The sequence below is a fragment of the Natator depressus genome, chromosome 24 (genome assembly GCF_965152275.1).
Source record: "Natator depressus isolate rNatDep1 chromosome 24, rNatDep2.hap1, whole genome shotgun sequence".
NCBI lineage: Eukaryota > Metazoa > Chordata > Testudines > Cheloniidae > Natator > Natator depressus.
Genome location: NC_134257.1, coordinates 8377392 through 8398162, shown reverse-complemented (window position 1 = coordinate 8398162; position 20771 = coordinate 8377392). Strand labels below are relative to the sequence as shown.

The window sequence follows — 20771 nt, the reverse complement described above, 5'->3', positions numbered from 1 at the left end:
GGGGGACCTCGGGACTCCTTCAGGACCCACATTGCTCATGCAAAGCACTGGGCTAGTTGTAGGCAGGAGGGATCAAACCTGGGCTGTCTGCTAAAATAGACCCCTTTAGCGCAAGTCCAGGAGCTGACTCATCAACCTCGCTGTGTGACCAGTGCTGCCCCTCGAGGGACCCTGAACGCCACCCCTGAGCGAGCGTGGCTCCCAGCGTCGTGCCCGCTAACTTGCCACAAAAATATCGTCCATGCCCGAAATTCCTTTGCCCCCTGGATTCCTGGAGCGGTTTCGGTTTACTGCACCAAGGAGGGAAAGAGATTTGGAAGGGACAGACGGACCATAAACATCCCCAGCTCGGATTGTGCCAGGGGGCCTGTAGATCTGCCATTGCAACGCAGGTGCTGTTTGCCCAAGGAGGGATGCTCTTGACCCGGCTGCGCAGCCCTGCAGAGAACGCGGTCATATGTGGGGCTCTAGGGCAAAGCAGCCATCGTGTAGCAGAGACGCCGGCGCTTTAGCTGCTACGAGCCAATATCTTTGGAAATGATTCCAACAAAACCCAGGGCAAAGGAATGAAAGTTCAATTCCTGCGTCTTCGTGTCATCCCTGGTTCCCTAGGCTGTGAGGCCAGGTCTGGAGTTACAGGGAGGCCACCCGGCAAAGTTGGTGGGGAATATAAATTATTCCCTGGCCCACGTATCTTGGGGAGGGTTGTCTAGTGCAGGGGTTCTCAGGACAATTCTTTTGGTGGCCTCAGAGTGTGGCCACCAACTCTTGCTGGTGGCCGACCCCACACTTTCCTCTAAAATACTTAATTAGCTTTAGCAAAAACAAATAAATATGCATATATACACGGCCAACTTGTCGTAATTTATTTGGTGCTAGCTAGTAAGTCTGTTGTGAAAAGTGATATTAACTAACATACAAGTTTCAGAGTAACAGCCGTGTTAGTCTGTATTCGCGAAAAGAAAAGGAGGACTTGTGGCACCTTAGAGACTAACCAATTTATTTGAGCATGAGCTTTCGTGTGAGCTGTAGCTCACGAAAGCTTATGCTCAAATAAATTGGTTAGTCTCTAAGGTGCCACAAGTCCTCCTTTTCTTTTAACATACAAGTATCACTTTTCATAGCAGACTTACTCAGCCCTGGATGGGGGGTCAGGGGAGGCAGGAGCCCAAAGCCCTGCAGCTGGAGCCTGGACCTTGCCACTGCACAGCCAGAGCCCGAGGCCCCCGGCCAGAGTCTGTTGCCCCGCCACCCCATTGCTGTAGCCCAAAGCTTAAGCCCCAGTGCCCCTGGGAAGGTGGGAAATTCACTGGCTGCCTTCTCCTCCAGCATTGTACCCCAGGTGTCTCCAGAGGAGGGCAGGGTCCAACCCCTGCTGGTGGCCCCAGCAATCAACACCAAGGCAGTGCATCTGGGAGCAACAGGGAGTCGGAGGGGCTGCTAGATTCCTCTCCCAAGTCACAGCCCAGGAGGCCGTGGCCGCAAGACAAGACCCTGGTGGCCGCATGCAGCCACGGTGGCCACATTTGAGAAACAGACTCTAGTGTTTAGAGCAGAGATGCACGTCAGAATTCCTGGAGGTCTAGTCTATTCCCAGCTCCACTGTGTGATCTCAAGGCAAATCATGTCCCCTCTCAGTGCCTCAGTTTCCCCAATTAGGTGTTAATACTATAGCTTGTGAGCCCTCTAGTGGCACTCACCGTGTACTACGTTCTGAGAAGCTTTCGGAAACCAGCCAGAGCCACCTGCTCTGTGTAACTAGGCCTGGCACATTCCTGTATAGTGACTGAATGCGGTTATTTAGGCCCCAGCTCTGCCTGGGTAGCTTGTTCATAGTGTTGTAGCATAAAGAGCAAAGGACACAATGCCGCCCTGCTCCGTGCCTCAGTTTCCCCATCTGTAGCATGGGGATTGTGCTATTTACCTGCGTCAACGGGTTGTCATGAGGTGTAACCCCGTAATGACTGTGATGGGCTTTGAGCTCTTTGGCTCGCGGTTGCTACAGAAGTGCGGAGTGTTATGTATTGCTCTCGAGGATCTGGTTAAGCATTAGACAAGACTTTCAACCACAGTGGTTTTAATAGATTGCATTTAGCAGCACGCTTGGTTTTTGCCTGACATGAATAATTCACTGCAGATTGAGAGGTCGTAAAAGGGTCGCGGGAAGAGGGGAAAGATGAATATTTTGTCTCCCCTCTGGGAGCCCATTAAGGATCTGGGTGATTTCAGGGACAAAGATGACTCCAGGCCTGGCAAAGACACTTCCAATTATTAACCCTCCCCAGTTTACCCCCATCATTTTATAGCAGAACTGCCAAAACCCCTGATAAATTGCCCCGCTCGGACAGTTCTATTATTTTCTGCCATGTTGTGAGAGCTGTTCCACTCCAGGGGAAGGAGCCATGATTTTATAATGTCCCACTTCTTTACCTCGCTGCTTTAGGACACATCCTCTCTCCACAGCTCTGGGACATTTACGTTTTCCCCCCATGCTTCCCAGCCAACACACCTCAAACCTGACCACTTCCTGGAGTAAGGACCATGGCTCATCCCATTATTGAGATGTGACAGCTGCCCCCTGGGAACTTCACCACGCCCCACTAACCTCATTCCCCAGAGGTCCCCACCTCTCCAGCCCCTGCCAACCTAGGCGGGGTTAGAACCAGTGACCTAGAGATGAAAGGCTTCATAGTCCAGGCCCAACTCCCCACACCACCAAGTCCATAGTCTCTAGCTTCTGCCTTAACATGTTATCTTTACACCAAACCTGCACCAGTTTCATTGCCAGGTCCCTGACAGTCGGCCAAAAAGGTCAACTATAAACGATCTCTGCTTCATGCTGACCACAAGACTCCCCGGCCCCCCGCGCTGCTACACAGGTGGAGCGTGGTGCTGGCATCGGCAGCTCACAAAGATGAACCACTTTTGTAAGTTCTCTGCATTTTTTGTTTCCAGGTTTACAAAGCTATGGGGGCCTGAGGTGAGAAAATGGCCCCCCCGTCACATGAGTTTCGTGGCAAACTTGCCACCGCCACTGCTGCGCGGCTTGTTCCAGGCCGCATGGGGATAATGAGGGACGAACTCGAAGGTGGCGTGATGCTTGACCTTCCCTTTGCTCTTGCTCCAGAAGAAGATGAAGACGAAGCAGACGGTGACTGAGCTGAGGAATGGCAGGATGCCCATGGCCAAGACTCCCACCAGCGTGCCCACGTCAATGAGGGACGTCTGGAAGGCCTCCGAGCGGTTGGAGAACAGGAAGGAGTCATTGCCCAACTGGGCGGAGGGCTTGCTCACGAGAAGGTGCGCCAGCAAAGTGTCGTTCCCTGCTACGTTGCTGGCAACGCAGTGGTAGGTGCCGCTGTCCTGGGCTAGGGCATAGTCGACCTCCAAGGTGCCATCTGCAAAGACCCTCATCCGCCCCTTGTGGTTGGAGTCCAGGCGGATGTTATGAGGCGAGACCCAGTAGACGGTTGGATGTGGATCCCCTTCGCCCTTGCAGCTCAAGGTTGCTTTGCCCCCCTCTTCCACACTCACCTGCTGAGGGGTCTTGTCTGGGATCTTAGACTTCCTGCAGGTGAAGTGACTGGGCAGGAGGATGTCGGAGAAGTCCTTGAAGACTTTCCCTTTGACCGTTGTGGGGCTCGCGCAGGCGGGCTGCTGCCCTCCGAAGTTAAGCCTGCGTCGCCTTCGGATAATCCATAGGAGCCGGCAGTCACAGGCCAGGGGGTTCCTGTCTAACCGCAGGATTTCCAGGTTTCCCACCGAGTGGAAGACCCCTTCTTCCAAGGTCCTCAGGGCGTTACCAGAGACGTTGAGCAGCCGGAAGTAGTTGAGTCCTTGGAAGGCACTGGTGGCGATGGTGGCCAGCTTGCCTCCGGAGAGGTGGAATTCCTGAAGGCGCGAAAGGTCGCTCAGCCTCTTCCCATGGATCACCGAGATGGGGTTGTGGGAGAGATCCAGGTACCGGAGATAAACCAAATGCCTGAACGCCTCGTAAGGAACGGCGCTGAGGTTGCACTTGGTGATGGACAAGGAGGTCAAGTTCAGTCCCGAGAGGCTGCGGGGCTCCAGCGTCGCCAGGAAAGGCCAGCGGTTGATCTCCAGCACGTTCAAACGGTGCAGCCTCCGGAAGGAGTAGTTGTGGAGGACACTGATGTTGAGCACCTTGAACCGGAGCTCCACCAGGTGGGGAAGCTGGGAGAGGGCGAGCTGGGGCACGCCCGTCAAGTTGCACTTCTCCAGGGTGAGCTGCTGCAGACGGAGGAGCCCGCTGAAGGCTTCCGGTGAGATGAAGACCAGGTGGTTGTCCCCGGCCTCCAGCTTCCTAAGGTTGAACAGGTCTTTGAAGGAGTGGTCCAGGAAGATGACGATCTTGTTCTCGCTGATGTCAAGGATGGTGAGGTTAGGGAGGCCGGTGAAGATTCCAGGTGGGACGATTTTCAGCTGGTTACTCTTCAGCCGCAGGGTCATCAGCTTCTGCAGGCTGTTAAAGGCTCCAGGCTCGATGTTGGAGATGATGTTCTCGCTCAGGTCCAGCTCCTTCAAGGGCTGCAGGCGGGAGAACATGCCCTGGTGCAAGGTCCTGATCCGGTTCTTGCTCAGGTCCAGGAGCTCAGACTCCGGGGGGATCCCGCCCGGCACGGTGGTCAGGCGCCGGCGGTTGCAGAAGACAGACCTGTCCTGGGAGGAGCAGTGGCACCTGGAAGGGCAGCTCCAGCTGGATCCCGTCAGGAGGGCCTCCAGGGCAAGGAAGAACAGGGGATGCCAACAAGCCCAAGAGAAGGGAGAGTCTAGGAAAGGCCCAGCCACCATCTTACCTGCTTCCTGCAAAACAAGAACATCCCATAGTTAGAGAACCAAAGCAGATCTACACCTAGACAGCAGCTGGCCACGGGTGCCTTGGGAGAGCCATGCAGCAGGCCCATCTATCTAAGAGCCAGATAGCACAGTGTCTTGAACCTAACACTGGTGCAGGGCTGGCTCTTTGTTTTTTCGCCATCACCATGGCGTCTGGCCAGGGCAAGTCACTGTGCTATCTCCCGAGGACCAAATCTGGGCCCCAATTTGCCTCCTGACCTGGTAGCAGGAGAGGGTCGGCGTTTGACTCTCTCTCCCTGCAAGGATGCTCCTAAACTCACAATTCCTCCACAGCACCTGATACTCTTGCAATCCGTTGACCTCAGAAACACTTAAAGGAGGAGAGTCCCCCGTGGGCCCAGGAGGAGAAAGGGACTTGTCGAAGGTCACGCAGCACATCAGTGGCAGAGCCAGGACTAGAACCCAGGTTCCTGAGTCTCTGTCCGGCCTTCCACCCGCTGGATCGCACCACGGCTGATAAAACCTTTGTCTTCTGGAGAATGTCAGCTAACCCACAGCAGAGCTGGCACTATCAATGTGATTTAAATGCCTCTCCGTGCTGACATGCACACCCAAGGCTGTATTTTATCCCCCCCCCCGCCATGTTGGCAGTCCCAGTTAGCATTGCAGGTGAAGGACAATGGATCTCGCTCAGCACTGAAATTCAGTGGCCCTGGGATATGATGTATTATTTTTAAAGCAGAGGACGGTGCCGGGAACTTTTCCAGCCTCGAATGATTTATTAAAATGCAAGTTCCCCTCTAACGAATGCCCAAGGGGTAGAAAACCATGTTCTCCACAGCTGCCGTTCGACAAGTTTGGAAGGCTTCAGAGCATAAATTCCTGCAGCACTGATGGGGGAGGCTATAATTTAGTCCCAGAGGTCGCAGAAGTCAAAGAATCTGTGACTTCCAGAGACCTCCGTGACTTCATCCCGTGGCAGTCAGGAGCTGCAGGGTCCCCGCTGCCAGTGGTTTTTTTAAATGCAGCCAGGTACCCCCGCAGCTCCCAGCTTCTGCGGGCGGGGGGACCCTGCAGCTCCGAGCCAGGGCCCCCGCAGCTGCCCAGCCACCCTGGGGACCCCGCAGCTCCTCATGTTGTCATGCATATTTTTAGAAAAAGTCACAGACAGGTCACGGGCGTCCGTGAAATTTTCTTTATTGACCGTGACCTGTCCGTGACTTTTACTAAAAATATCCGTGACAAAATCTTAGCCTTACTGATGGGTTTTATCCACTGTTGGTGTCGCACCAAGCATCGTGAAAGGACCCGGCGTTGGCAAAGAGGCCGCCATCACCCATCCTCGTCACTTGCCGCAAGATGCCTTTCGATGATGCGGAGCCGTATCAGTCTGATCCCAGGGAGGGAGCTGTCCCCAGGGACCGGTGATCCAGCTTCTTTCATTTTTGGCCAAGGCTACATGGGATCTTGTCGGGCAAGTGAGTGACCTGAGACTGAATCCCAGCTGGGAGGGCCGGGGAACTGGGCTGGAACGTCTGCCCAAGCTGGAAGTTACCCCTGCTGCTGCCGTGGAGACGCCCCCAGGGACTAGAGCTGTTGCTAGCCTGTGCCTGGATCTGGTGGGAATGAAAAACCGGGCACTCGCTTTTCCCAGACGGGCGGGGAAAACCCTGCCCCTCGCTCGGACGTGGCCCTCGACCAGGGGCACTGCTGCTCCTGGGGGAATGCAGAAATAGCCTCCCTCGGACCAGTGCCCCATCTAGTGTCTGCCACAGGGCGGTGCAACAAACCCTGTAGTGCCGGGATAACCTGCCCCCGCCCCTTCCCCAACAAAGGGTTGGCATTAAGCCCCGAACAAGGGGTTTCTATCGGCAGCATTGAGAGGGAGGCTCTGTCCCAGCGCACACACCCCATTCCCATGGCAGGGGGTTTGGCTGCTGGGCGCGGCAAAGGGTCTCCTCCAGCGGGTAGCTGGCTTTCTCCCAGCCCTTCACAGCAAGGTTAGGTGCCACCAGGCAGCTGTGCAAGAGCGCAGACTTGAACCCAGGTCTGTCCCATGCCAGCCCAGCGCGTCAGACACACGCCCCTGCCACGTTGCATGCGATTTCCCAGAGATGGGCAGCTTTTGTCATTTAATTCCAACCCGCCTTTCCAGCCACCATCCGGTGTGCTCCGGGAAGACACACTTACCTTTAATCATGACCCTGGCGGGGTGTCTGTGCGCACGGCCAGCTCAGATCGCAGCAAAGAGATTCCGGTTTGACTCCCCCGTTTCCCCAGGGCTCCCGCTGGCCACGCTGTCCTTCTCGCAGGTCATGGCCCACTGGGGAGAGAGAATCAAAACGGTCGGTGACTCGTCACCCCACCGATGGAGACGCCCGTCAGTAAGAACTATCTGCAAGGGAACTGGCTGGTTCTGTAGGACGGGGGCAAAGATACGCTCAGGCCCCTGTGAGTGTTTGTCACTTGCGCCCCGGGAGGCTAAGCTCCTGGAAACAAAGCGGGCAGGGATCTGATGCTGCAGCCTTAAAAACCCCAGGCTTTAAGGGCTGCTACCATAGCCACAAGCAGGAGGGTGCATTGCAGAAACACAGCTACTACAGAGGCAGCATGGCCCAGTGGTTAGAGCCCAAGCCTAGGCCTGTGGAGATGTGGGTTCATCTACTTGCTCTGCCACCGACTGCCTGTGTGACCTTGCACAAGTCACTTAGCCTCCGTGCCCCCCTCTGTACATGGGGATAACAGTACGACCTAGCTCTTCCCCCCTAGATCGCCAAGTGTGTTACAAAGGAGGTCAGTATCATTATCCCCATTGTACCGATGGGGAAACCGAGGCACAGAGAGGTTAAGGGACTTGCCCGCGGTCCCCCAGTGGCAGAGCTGAGACTCAAACACAGGTCTCCTGAGTCCCAGTCCAGTGCTCTATCCCCTGAAACACCCTGTCTTCCCCTGTGATCAGAGAATCCAACTGAGATCTAGACCCCATTGTGCCAGGCACTGCACTGCCACAGGGAGGGACAGTCCCTGCCCCTGGCACTTGCTGTCCGAACAGACAAGACAGGCCAAGAGTGAAGGAAATGGGGGGACTGTAAGAAAACAAGAAGTTGAGGCCCAGAGAGACTAAATGACTTGTCCAAGGTCACACCTGGGATCAGTAGCGGAGCTGGGAAGGGAACTCAAATCTCTTGGCTGGTCGCTCGGCAGGTTAGACACAAGACCCTGATTTCGCTTAATGCCAGGTCATGGTGCCTAGTGCCCATTCTCTGCCCCATGGTATATTCGCCAGCTGTATCTACCACTGGCCCCCAGGGGATGATTGCCTCCCTAACCCATATCTTCATCTTCCTGGCTATTCAGCTTAAATTTAGCTCTCCCTAACTTCATCCCGTTACTCTTCCTCCCCCTGGGCCATCCCAAGCAACTGCCTCCCCTTCTGCCGATACTTCCCAGCCACTTTGCCCTCTGCTAGCACCTTCCACAAAGCACGTTAGAAGTGTACCTAGACCTGCTGACAAGCAGCCTCTTCTGGGGTGAGGTACGGCAGCCTATAACAGCACGCAGCAACAGCCTGACAGGCAGGAGAAGGAGACCGTCTATAGCAGTGGTCCCCAAACTTTTCAAGGTCACGCCCCGCCCCTTACCTCTATCCAGCCTCCCCTCACCTCCCGAAGCCAGGGCTGGGAGCAGGGCCCCAGCTCCGGGGGGAGGGGAAGGCAGACAGGGGCAAGGGGGCCGAGGCTGGGGCCTCAACTGGGGGTGAGACTGGGAGCGGGAGCAGGGCCGGGGCTGAGAACAGAGCCGCAGCTGGGCCACAGTCGGGGGTGGGTATGGGCATGGGCTGGGAGCCGCGGCTTGTGAGCAGGGCCGGAGCAGAGCTGGGAGCAGAGCAGGGCTGGGTGGTGCTCCCTCCCCACCTCCCATGGGGCTGGGGTTGGCCTGGATCCTGCCATGCCCCTCCCCCCCCCGCGAACATTCCTCCGCTCCGTGCCCCCCTATGGGACCGCGCCCCACATTTGGAAACCTCTGCTCTCTAGGCAGGGCACTATTATTCAGGCTGGAAGCTAGATTTTAGCGCTCCTTGTCTAACAGTGGCCAGGGCAATGCGGAGACGGTTGTTATGTGCCCACGCTTGTACGAGAGCTGAGAGATGGTCGCATCTCCAACCCAGAGGCCTGGCTGGCTTCCTCCTAGCCTGCCGGCTGGCAATTCTCTGTTTGCAAAGGCCGGGACGCTGTGGCTCTCAAGTCAGGCCAAGGAAAGCAATCTCCTTTGAGTGCCCCTGTGGCATCTTGCCAGCACATGCATTAAAACGCAGCCATCAAAGCAAGGGATGATTGAAAAGGGGGACAACATTCATCATAGAGGTGGGGGGAGGTTTGGGAGGGGTGGGAGGACAAGAATTCATTGGAATGGGAGCTGTTGCCTTTCCCTACTCGACTAGGATGTCATTGGTGAAATGAGGTCTGGCACGCATGGCGCTTCCTAATGTTGTCTTTCTTTACCGGCTAGGGACAGAGACAGATCCTGACCTCCGTGACGCTGGTGTAAACTCAGAGTCACTCCAGCAGGGCTACTCCGGGTAGATCCTGGCACACCAAAGGTGCAGGACTGGGTTGTAGGCATAATTGAAAGGTGTTAGTTTTGTCCCCTGTTTTCAGAGAGGAACAAGGACTGCAAATCCCCTGTACAGCTCAGCTGGAGTTTAGCATCTCTCCATAAGATGTTCTCAGAGAGCAGAGGCGGCCTCCCTTTAAAAAACACTATGTTCAGTTCTCTTAGATTCCCAGGGCTCAATAATCTTCTACCAATCCAATTTCCACGTACAGAATCCCCTTTGCAACGGGATCCGAGTTCCACTCAATGCTGGTGAAGTCTTCCAGCCATGGAGCAACGACAATGCCCTCGAACTGCAGCTGCTGGAAGAGAAAGGGCATCTCTCCTGATGTCGTGGCCAAATGCTCGCCCATTCTGTCTGCTGAGAACGCTGGCGGGGGCTTTATTCCGATCTAGTCTCAGTCTCTTTCCGATCCTCACTTGTTGTGGTGTCAAGTTGAGTTTAGATTGTACAGACGGTAGGAACGGGACAGTGTCTCTCCTTGCTTTTAGGATAAAGAAATATATATATACACATATATATACACACATATATATATATATATATATATGACAAATAAAATATGTTGCATTGTTGCGTGCTGCCGTGTTCCACCCCAGAACAGACTGCATTTTGGTGCCAGGCAAAGTGCATTTTTATTCTTGGACAAAACTTCCGGAGACTTGAATGGTAGAATTGCCTAAGTAAGGACTGCAGGATTTGGTCATCGTTTGCAAAGCTCTTTTGGATCCTTCAGGGCGAAAGAAACCCTGGGGAATTATTATCCCTTACGGCAGCTAACTGTAGTGGCGCAGAGGAAACGGGCGATGGAGCAACAGGAGGGGGTGAAGGCTAAGTGAGAGAGATCCTGCATCTTTTCTTAGCAATTAACTCCCAAGGTACGACAAACCCACCCGACCCTGGGGGAATGACGCTTAAGCTACACCTGTCCTACGCAGCGCATGCCCACAAAGCCTCCCAGTGTATAAATGCAGCGTGCACCGACAGAGGGAGTTTTTCTGCCGACGTAGGAACACTACCTCCCTGAACGACATTAACTAGGCCGACCGAAGCCGTTTTCTGTGGGTATAGTTGTGTCTACACCGGCACAGGGTGTCACCATAGCAGGTGACTATTTCACATCCCTGCCCGACACACCTATGCTGCTGGAAGTCTAAGTGTAGACCAAGTGTACAGAACGGACGGGATTTTCCAGTCGAAACCCCCCCAAGAGAAGCCGTCAATTTCTCGCCTCCTCGTTTTGCCACACGGAAGGCCAGTGCTGACGGGCTGAGAACAACCGCTGCAAACACGAACTGGCCCCGGGATCATTTTGTGCTGGCAACACAGGTTTAATTAGTGTTTTTTTAAAAGGCCTTTTTCAGTAAAAACACAGCCCGAGTGTCCAAGCTCAGAGCTGCCAACTCCTAAGTAGCCCCAGGAGGCAGATGGATGGTGATTAGATTCAGAGATCTGAGCAGAGGGAGCTTTAATCAGGCTAATGCAGGTGTGTTGGCCAAAGAGAAAAGGGGGTGAGGGGCGGACGGGGGCAGAGACTGCAGTGCAAAGGAAGAAATGAGAACTTGGTACTGGCTTAGACCCAGCGGGCCGACTCCGCCCGGGGATTCCGCGACGGGCCCGATTCTGCGCGGGGATTCCATGACGGGCCTGATTCTGCCCTCCATTAGGCTTTGCACCCATGTCGCTGAGCTGCCTCTTGGGTTGGGAACAGAGAGAATTTGCCCAGCAGTGGGTTTAAGCCACACCGCCAGTATCGACGCCGGGCTGACGTTCACCTGCCAGGCGGAGCCCATTTGCTGCTGGTGTTTAAAACCATAAATGAAGGATAGAGAGCTGCTCGCTCTCCATTGACTCAGCGGGGTGAGAGCCTGGCTGGTGAGGGGTGTGTGAGGCGTTCATGATACGTCTTCGCTGGAGGCTAAGTCGGGCGTTGCCCTTCCCCCCTCTCCTGTCCACACACAAAACCATCTCCCCCAAGTTTGGTGCTTCCAACCCCAGGCTAGCTGGCCTGGCCGGGGCTATAAATTAGAGCTCGGGTCCCCCTTTCACTTGGGCTGGGACCCTGCTCCCTTGGCAGTGAGGATGCAGGTTAAACCCCTCGAGGGCTAACAGCCCTCCTGTGCCTCCCCACAATTGCCCTCCGTGTGCCTAGAAGCACAGACAAGTTCTCCCCCAACTGACCAGGGAAGAATCACAGGGCAGCTCCACTCAGAGCAGCACAAAGCACCATGGGACGCGCCCCCAGAAGTCCACAGGGGAACGCAGCACCGGTGAGGACACAGTAACTTGGGCAGGGCTTTGCCGTGCGGCTGCTCACGCTTGGGCTGGGCTAATCCAGGTGCTCAGACCCAGGGTAACACTGCAGGGATCTATGGTGAACCTCTGTTTGCCTTACCCAGGCAAGGAGCCTTCTTCAAGGGGAGGGTGGAATTCATCTCTGTGACGAAGGCCCTGCAATGCTGTGGTCCTATTTGTGGGCGTCGGCATGTCCGGAGTGGTGCTCCACCTTGGATTTCATCTTGAGTAACGAGAGCTCTGCAAAGACCTCCTGCGCTCTGAATCAATCCAGGTAACCTTTAGCTTTCACGGACCTTATCCAGCACTCAGGAACGGCTGGCACGCACCCATTCACCCTCCCACCACCGCTCTGAGCCCACAGCCTTGTTCTCCAGAGTCTCCGCTTTCATTTTTTAAGAGGTCAGGCACGACTGGGAAGAAACGCTTTGTTCGCTTTTTTGGAGGTTCACCGATGGTCTGCAGAGAACTTGGGACAATCCCTCGGCGAGGTATGAATTGCCCTGGTCACCTCGGGGAGGAGCAAACTGTGATGCCCAGTGATGAGAATTTAAACATCAGCCCAGTCAGCCCTTCCATTCCTGGCGTGAGAGCAGGGCGAGGGACATAGATCGGGACCATCTAGTGTGCGCGGCGTCTCGTTTTGTGCCCCAAGTGGGTAAGGTGTAGGAGGGGCCACCACTTATTTCCCCCCCCAACATGGGAGGAGCTGAGCCCAAGGAGACACTGTCAAGCCCCACCAAGCATGAGCCAAGCCCAGCCTGGTCAGTGGCAACACAAGCATATTTTGAATATCTGCATAGACTCTGTTATGAGTGGGGTCTCATTTTGGTGACTTGTGTGGGTGGAGCTTATTTAGTGGGTGGAGCCTGGAAAGAGTACCGCCCCCACCCACCTGATTTTACATAGCAGCTCCAGTCATCTAATACAACTCCTGATTGTCGCCTAGTAGAAAGATACCCCTTCCCTATCAAATAACTACTCCCTGTCTGATCTAGGCTGAGCAGATGTCCCGATGTTATCAAAACTGTCCCGATTATTAGGGGCTTTGCCTTATATAGGACCCTATTACCCCCCTCCCACCTTATTGCCTCCCCCCGGTCCTGATCTTTCCGACTTGCTATCTGGTGACCCTAGTCTGATCCCATGTACACTGAGCTTTGCCTGGGGGCAGTCATTCCTTAGAAGTTCTGGGGATTTATGAATATGGCCCCAACCCATAATTCTCTGAATAACCCCGTTAACCCCTTGATGAGCACTATACTACAATACCAGAGAAGCTGATAGATGGACATGTTGGGGCATCACGGAGTCCCCGGGCGATGCTCTGGAACTGCTCCCTACGAAGCCAGTCAGGACTATGGGGAAGTCTCCTTTCTGTGAGCAGACTGTCCTCAGGACACACAGCTCACACAACTTCCACCTTCCTGGGTCTGACCTCGGAGCATTCAGCATCCTCTGCCCCTCCGTGCGCTTCCCACAGCGAGTCCGCCCAGGCGGGCTCCTGGGGAAGCCAGAGGGTCCTGCCCCCCAGCTCCGCAGTCAGACGTGACTCTCAGCCAGCCAGTAAAACAGAAGGTTTATTAGACGACAGGAACATGGTCTAAAACAGAGCTTGTAGGTGCAGAGAACAGGACCCCTCAGCCGGGTCCATTCTGGGGGGCAGTGAGCCAGACAACCACGTCTGCCCTTCACTCCATGTCCCAGCCAGCCCCAAACTGAAACTCCCTCCAGCCCCTCCTCCTCTGGGCTTTGTCCCTTTCCCGGGCCAGGAGGTCACCAGATTCCTTTGTTCTCCAACCCTTTAGCTCTCACCTGGCAAGGGGAAGGGCCCAGGCCATCAGTTGCCATGAAACAGGGTGTTGGGCATTCTCTGTGTCCAGACCCCTGCACACACCTGCCCTCTAGGGCTCTGCAAGGATCATAGACCCTTATCCCACCACCTAAATACTTAAGAACTGCATAGGGGAAACTGAGGCACCCCCACAATATTCAGAGGAAACATTAAGAACAGTCCCGCTTCGTCACATGGGGTCCCACTGAAAACCCCACTATTGCCACCCGCAGTGTTCAGAAAGCATGAATCAGGCCCTTAAACAAAATCAAAAGAAAAGGAGGACTTGTGGCACCTTAGAGACTAACCAATTTATTTGAGCATAAGCTTTCGTGAGCTACAGCTCACTTCATCGGATGCATACTGTGGAAAGAGTGGCTTAAAAAGCACGAGTTGTTTTTGTTTTTTTTTAATAAATGTCGAATGCTTTTGATTCGCGGTCTGCTTCGTGGGCCTTTTGGGGGCAGGTGTTCAAGCTTTTCTCCCTAGTCAGGGGGCTGGAAACTTGCTTTTTAAAAAAGCTTAAATAAAAGCTCCCAAAAATCACAGCTCCAGGAACTGGGGCTATCAAACCTCAGAACATTGTGCAACTCATGGCATGTGCCACGTACACCCCCACCCCTTGTGGCCAGATGAGGTACTGCACATTATTCCTGCCATCTGGGTCATCGATAAGTAAAGGCTCCAGGCAAGGGGAAGCCAAAACAAACTAACAAAATAAGAACAGGAGTACTTGTGGCACCTTAGAGACTAACCAATTTATTTGAGCACAAGCTTTCGTGAGCTACAGCTCACTTCATCGGATGCATTTTCCACTGAATGCATCCGATGAAGTGAGCTGTAGCTCACGAAAGCTTATGCTCAAATAAATTGGTTAGTCTCTAAGGTGCCACAAGTCCTCATAGAATCATAGAATATCAGGGTTGGAAGGGACCTCAGGAGGTCATCTAGTCCAACCCCCTGCTCAAAGCAGGACCAATCCCCAATCAAATCATCCCAGCCAGGGCTTTGTCAAGCCTGACCTTAAAAACTTCTAAGGAAGGAGATTCTACCACCTCCCTAGGTAACGCATTCCAGTGTTTCACCACCCTCCTAGTGAAAAAGTTTTTCCTAATATCCAACCTTTTAATAATATCCTCCTTTTCTTTTTGCGAATACAGACTAACACGGCTGCTACTCTGAAACCTAACAAAGTAAGTACGTCCTCTTTAGGATCTCGGGGCAGGGCCTTAGCTCGGGATTCTGGTGCAGAGCTCCCAAGCTTAAAGTCCACAAAGTCTCTGTGTCTGGTCTGAGCCAGAGCCCAGCCACTGAAGTCAGCGCGGGTTCCAGTCCTCTCTCTTGTTCAGCAGCTTGTTCATATAGCCCAGTCCAGCCTGTTTTGGCTCCAAGCCACAGCCTGTATCTTAAAAGGGCAGATCATAGAATATCAGGGTTGGAAGGGACCTCAGGAGGTCATCTAGTCCAACCCCCTGCTCAAAGCAGGACCAATCCCCAATTTTTGCCCCAGATCCCTAAATGGCCCCCTCAAGGATTGAACTCACAACCCTGGGTTTAGCAGGCCAATGCTCAAACCACTGAGCTATCCCTCCCCTTCACATGGGGGTGTTTTCCAGAGGAGCCAGAAGGTACGGCCTACCCCAGTTAACTAGTTTTTTGTCACTAGGGGTATTTGAATGGGAAAATAAGCAAGAAGCTGGGGAAGGGTCAGTCCTGCTCAGGTATCAATTCTGGGTGATTCCCATCAAGTCAGTGGCGTTCCTACAGCTTTACTCCCTCTCCACCGACAGTCCCACGCAACACATTCACTCAGAAACAGGAGTGACTGTTTAATGATGGAATTAGTCAATTAATTAGACACGCTCAAATTAATTAGAATTAATAACGGAACGAGGCTAGAGTCAGGATCTGAACTCTGTATCCCAGACTCTCCCACTCCTCACCCAATCACCTCGTTAACATCCAAGGGTCTGATCTTACAGCTGGGGATCCTCAGACCCTCACAGATCCCCCTGCACAGGGGGTCTCATTCGCCCCGTTTACAGACAGGGCACATTTCAACCCATTAAGAACGACTCACCATTGTTTGAAGAGTAAAGCTGGGGAAAAGAACCCAGGAATCCTGACCCTACAACCTTGCCTCCCTCATTAAAATACCATAAGATACATTACGTCATTGGAAGACCGCTCAACAGCTCGCCTGTGTCGATATCACTTATAATTAGCACCTCTCAGCCAGTCACTGAGTTGCCAATAGTGACTTCACAAGTTCTGGAAGGTTATTAATGTTCTTTCATTTCCCAGAACTTCGACCATCCCTCAAATACCCGCCTCCGTCTCACACAAGAGGATCTGACGCACTGCGTCCATGCCAGCAGCTCCCCGGGGCTGTACGATCCTCCTGCCATAACACAACTGTTGTCTGAATGGTCGGTCCAGCCGCGGGGTTGGAAAGCCGCCCCCTGCCGGCTGGCCTTTCGAATCTGGCCAATCGGCCATCCAAGGGTGGCTGGTGCGATGTGAATGAGGCTTTGTTATTTAGTATCGGCATCGCAGCCGTACCACCCCCTGAGCCAGCCCTCAGCAGCCACCGCCTCGTCCCAACCGATGGGAATTCTCAAACTGCGCCCGGCCTGGTGCCGCTAGAGCAAACTGCCTCCTCCGACTGACCCGGTCACTACAGTTCCAAGATGTTCGCTCATTAAGCGGGAGCAGTAAGTGTTTGATCCAATAATTCCCGCGGAGGCTAGTCGAAGGCCCGTATCTGGCCCCCCTCACTGTAGTATCCGAGTGCCTCGCTGTCTTTGCTGTATTTATCCTCATGCACCCCTGTGAGGTCGGGCGGTGCTGTTATCCCCATTGTACAGATGGGGAAACTGAGGCACACAGCACAGACGGGCTAGATACACAACGGGATTTAGGCATCACCGACACGCTCCTCACTGTGGCTTAACTCCATACGTGCCGGCAGACGATCTGACTGGTGCGCCCCCTCGTGGCTGGGCTTAGCATAGCAGCGCTGTCCTCTCGAGCACCCCCTGGCAATGGCTGCTCCAGCGCTGCAGAGGTCCCATCTGGTGACTCGGCCCGCCGGCCAGATCACGGTTTGGTGCCACCCCTTTTGGGGGACCAGGAAGCCCAAGAGAAAGATGCAACAACCTGAGGTCTGCTCCTCAGTCCCACGGGCCTCACAGCCCTTCCCTCTGGGTTTTCCGCCGTCCTTATCCCCTGCTCACAGGCCTCATGCCACCTTCCCCAGTGGCTGGTGGGGGAAGCCCAGCCCAGGCTCTATACTGGGTTCCAGACCAGGGACCCTATAACCGGCAGCTGATGTCGGCCCCGTCAGACCCCCTGCAGCTGCCTCCCTGCCGTAGCCTGTCAGCTGGCCTCTCCCACAGCCTCTCTAGGTTCACCCTTCTCTCCGGGCCAGAACCCACAGCGCTCCCCTCGGGAACCCCCGAAGTACAAACTTAAGCCAGCTACTGCCCTCCTGGGGCTTGACCTTCGACCTGACCCTCAATCAAGCCCACTGGAAGCCCAGATCCTGGAGGGCCCGGCCAGCTCCCCGGCCAGCCTCTGCGCCCTCCAAGGCCGAGAAAGGGATTGTGGAATTCCTTCCCTGCAGCACCTCCTGGTCCCTGCTGCTTCTCCCCCGCTCAGCCCCTTCCCCAGCCTCCTGGTGCGGCCAGGGAGCAGAACCGGCCTCTCAGGCCCCCATTAACCCGTTCATTGCTAGAGCGAGGGTCCCCTCTCCTCAAGATTTCTTCAGTCAGGCCTGGGCCAAGCCGAGTCCTGACCTCGCCCCTCAACTAACGAGCTGCTCAGCCCCCGGGGTGATTTTCAAATGAGGCGATTCCCCACCTGTCTGCCCTGCGGGGCGCGATCCAGTCGGCGAGCGCTGGGCACCCCTCGCCCGAACACAAACCACTGAGGGGGGCGATCAGACAATGACACATGTCTCTCCCCCCGAGCTGGTGGAGGAATTCAGCTTCAGATCTCTGCTCCATCTGATTTGGAGCAGGGGCTTGGACCCAGCGTCTCCTACATGCTAAAGGTGTACCCCTAACCACGGGGCTGCTGCATATTCTCACAGCTCCTCCGCCCCCCATACCTCTGCTTTGCACTGCTTCCTAGCTTATGCAGTTCCCCAGTGCCTGGGGATGCCTTTCCTCGGCGCCTAACTCTCCCCATGCAATGCATGGAGACGGAAGTCCCCTGTGTGAATCTGGCCCGAAGTGACTTGCTCAAGGTCACCCCGGAAGCCTGTAGCAGAGCTAGGAATTGTACCTGGTTCTCCGAAGACCTTAGCTAGCGCCCTAACCACTAATGCATCCTTTTCATCTCCGGGGGGGGGGGGGATCCCAGATCCCAGCAGAAGGAGCCAGCTGGGAAATGACCCCCTGGAACTGGCGACCTGCAGTTTATGACAGCGCACGAGAGGGACGCATTTCTCCCAGAAATCCAGGGACAGCACAGAGCCACCAAGGATTATTGACCGAGACAGGATTGCACATTAGCGACTGCTTTAAATAGCCAACCTTGGCACGACGCTGCATTTACATCATGAAGTTTGATCGGTGCTAATTATAGCCCAAGCGAAGCGAGTTTGCTGCTTTTTATGATGCCGCTCTCCATATGACAGTTCCTGGCTTTGCCTTGAAACCAGCTAACACCTTGTTATTTGCACTCGGCCCTCAACAAGCTGCGGCAGCGCCCAGAGAAACTGGCTGAACTCTTTTAAAGGGCCCCGTGGCCAAAGACTTGTAGCGCTCCCACAGATCTCCGCCCCGTTGAAGATTTCCGGACACTAGTTACCCTCCAGCTGCCCAGATTTTGGTCTCTCTGTGTCCCAATGCTGGGACAAGGGGATGCCTAACGAAATGAAAAGAAGGAAAGATCTTTTCACCCAATGTGTGACAAGCCTGTGGAACTCACCGCCACAGGAAGTGGCTGAAGCCAAGAACTTAGCAAGATACACAGAGGGACTGGACATTTATATGGATAACTAGAAGATCCAGGGTTAGTGTAGTTATTGCTAACAATCCCTTTGGCAGAGATATTACCCCTTGTGCTTCAGAGCTTAAGCCAATCTCTAAGGCACGGCTGATAGCAGCTGGTGCTGGCCAGCGTTAGAGACAGGGCACTGGACTCGATGGCCCTACCCATCCTTACTCACACCTTACTCCATGCATAGTCTGGTTCAAATCAATTGGATGAGGCTGTAGGAGATAATTGGGTTTATTTAACACATCAGAACCAAATATCTTAACTCAATGCACCCGCCTTTCCTTCTGCACAGCTGAATTTGTGGCTGATCAACATGTAAATGCCGGTTATTTTTAAAACCCGCCGAGCCAGCCCCTCAGCTGAGGTACACTGGCAGGTCAGACTACTAGGTGAGTGGAGCCGTGCTGGTTTGCAAAGATTGAGGGTCTATCCCAATGTGGTAGGTTTATCATCCTCTGGATTAACACTAAAGACTTATATATTCTTCCAGCCGGCAATGACATTTAGCTCAGAAATGTGCATTAGAAATTAGGATATTCACACACGGTCTTAGCCGTGTGCCCTTACAAAAAAGAAAAAGATTGATTAACAAGAGGCTAAAGAAAAAATCACCCGGCTTCTCATCCGGAACGGCATTTGATTAAAAGCAGTAGCACATGGAAGTGTTCGTGAAGTCTCTGTGCTATACTGTAGCAGGCAAACAACCCATTCTTTGCAGAGTTGCTGCTGAGCATTTTAACTCAGGTCGAACTTGATAACATCCTTGCCCTGGATATTAAAAACGTATTGAAAAAGTGATCAGTCTGCAAAGCGCCAGACGAAAACATCGACCAAGCCTCCCGGGAGAATTTAGCCAGCATGCAGTTTGGCGACAGGCAACTGGAACCAGCGTCTGCTCTCTGTTTTAAGGTAAGCCCTTTTGTGTTGGAAAAGCTGGAGCGGAAAGGGCAGAATTGAAAAATCGGGCTGCACGAGTGAAATGAACCAGCTGCATTGAAGGAACAAGATTGCATCGCTTTTCCTCATGGCAAGCTGCCCCATTTCAGGATCTCAATTTCTACAAAATATTGACCCGGCCGGCATCTCTCTCCTAAGCCAATGGAGTTCCACTCGCTGATCTTTTTCAGAAGGGACGGCTGTGATCCCTGAGTCCGACATGCCGGTGACAGGTGGGTCCCAGGTCATGGAACAAGCTGGGTTCTGTGTTTTCTAACCCTCTCCATAATTTTCAGTGATGCTCTGACTGATACCAGTCTTTTTGGCTCTGCAAGGGATCTCGCAATGCAAGTATCCCCCCTTCCCCCGACCCCTCCGTGCCTCCACCTAGGAGCCGGAGAGACATGCCGGTTGCTTCTGGGAGCCGTGTGGTGCCGGGTAGGGAGCCTGCCATCTCCGCCCCAACCGGACTTTTAACAGTCCGGTCAGCGCTACTGACCGGAGCTGCCAGCGTCCCTTTTCGACTGGGCATTCCGGTCGAAAAACGGACACCTAGCAACCCTACTTAGTAGTCCCTTTAGCAAGTCTTCCCTGAGATCTGCGGTACTCAGCATCTCGCAGGATCGGGCCATCCGCTCCAAGGACCAATCTCCCCAAAGTCTGGGCTTTTCCAGAGAGAAGGACACCCCCGAACCCACCCCCACGCCCTGCCACCGCAGGCTCCGCAGCGACATGCTGCTGCCCCCATTCCCAAGGCAAAACCCGACCAGGAGGCGAAAGAACCGTTTTGCAAATCAGTTGCCTTCCTCCCATTGCTAGCAGGGTCAGCTCAGGGCGGCTCAGAACGCAGCGCCTTCAAGCCTCTGTCCATCACGAACCGGTAGCAGAGGGCATCCGGCAGCCTCTTACCTGGAGCATCTGGTGCCTGCAGGAGCGAGGATGCTTCTGGGTTGCATGATGACAGTCGTCAGCGTGTGTCTTATCCCTGCTTTGCTCTGCTGCTGCCTTTCAACCACGTGGCTCTCACTTTTCCCAGGCAATGTGCCACGCCAGGCGAGCTCGCTTGTCTCATGGCTGCTGCCTGCAGGGAAGATTTCTTCATACAGAAGCTCACTCAGACAGAGATCAGCCCCCGCCCCTTCCCCTATATCAATGGAAAGGGTTCCAAAAAACGGAAGGAGGGACAGGGAGGGAGGCTGCAACGGGCCTGCTGCTCTGGGGCTTGCCTGCAGCATGCACAGGGCAGAGAACCCGCCACTCTCATTG

The 20771-nt window shown here is 54.3% G+C and overlaps 1 protein-coding gene across 1 annotated transcript; it reads right to left on the bottom strand.

Annotated features, from left to right (window-relative positions):
* Nucleotides 1–2139: 2139 nt before the first annotated feature.
* LINGO4 (leucine rich repeat and Ig domain containing 4) lies at nucleotides 2140–20558 on the bottom strand. The gene is made up of 3 exons (XM_074938278.1): nucleotides 20415–20558; nucleotides 7009–7141; nucleotides 2140–4824 (listed from the first exon to the last, which is right to left on the bottom strand). The coding sequence occupies exon 3, from the start codon at nucleotides 4810–4812 to the stop codon at nucleotides 3001–3003; it is 1812 nt and encodes a 603-aa protein (XP_074794379.1). The 5' UTR covers nucleotides 4813–4824; nucleotides 7009–7141; nucleotides 20415–20558; the 3' UTR covers nucleotides 2140–3000.
* Nucleotides 20559–20771: the final 213 nt, after the last annotated feature.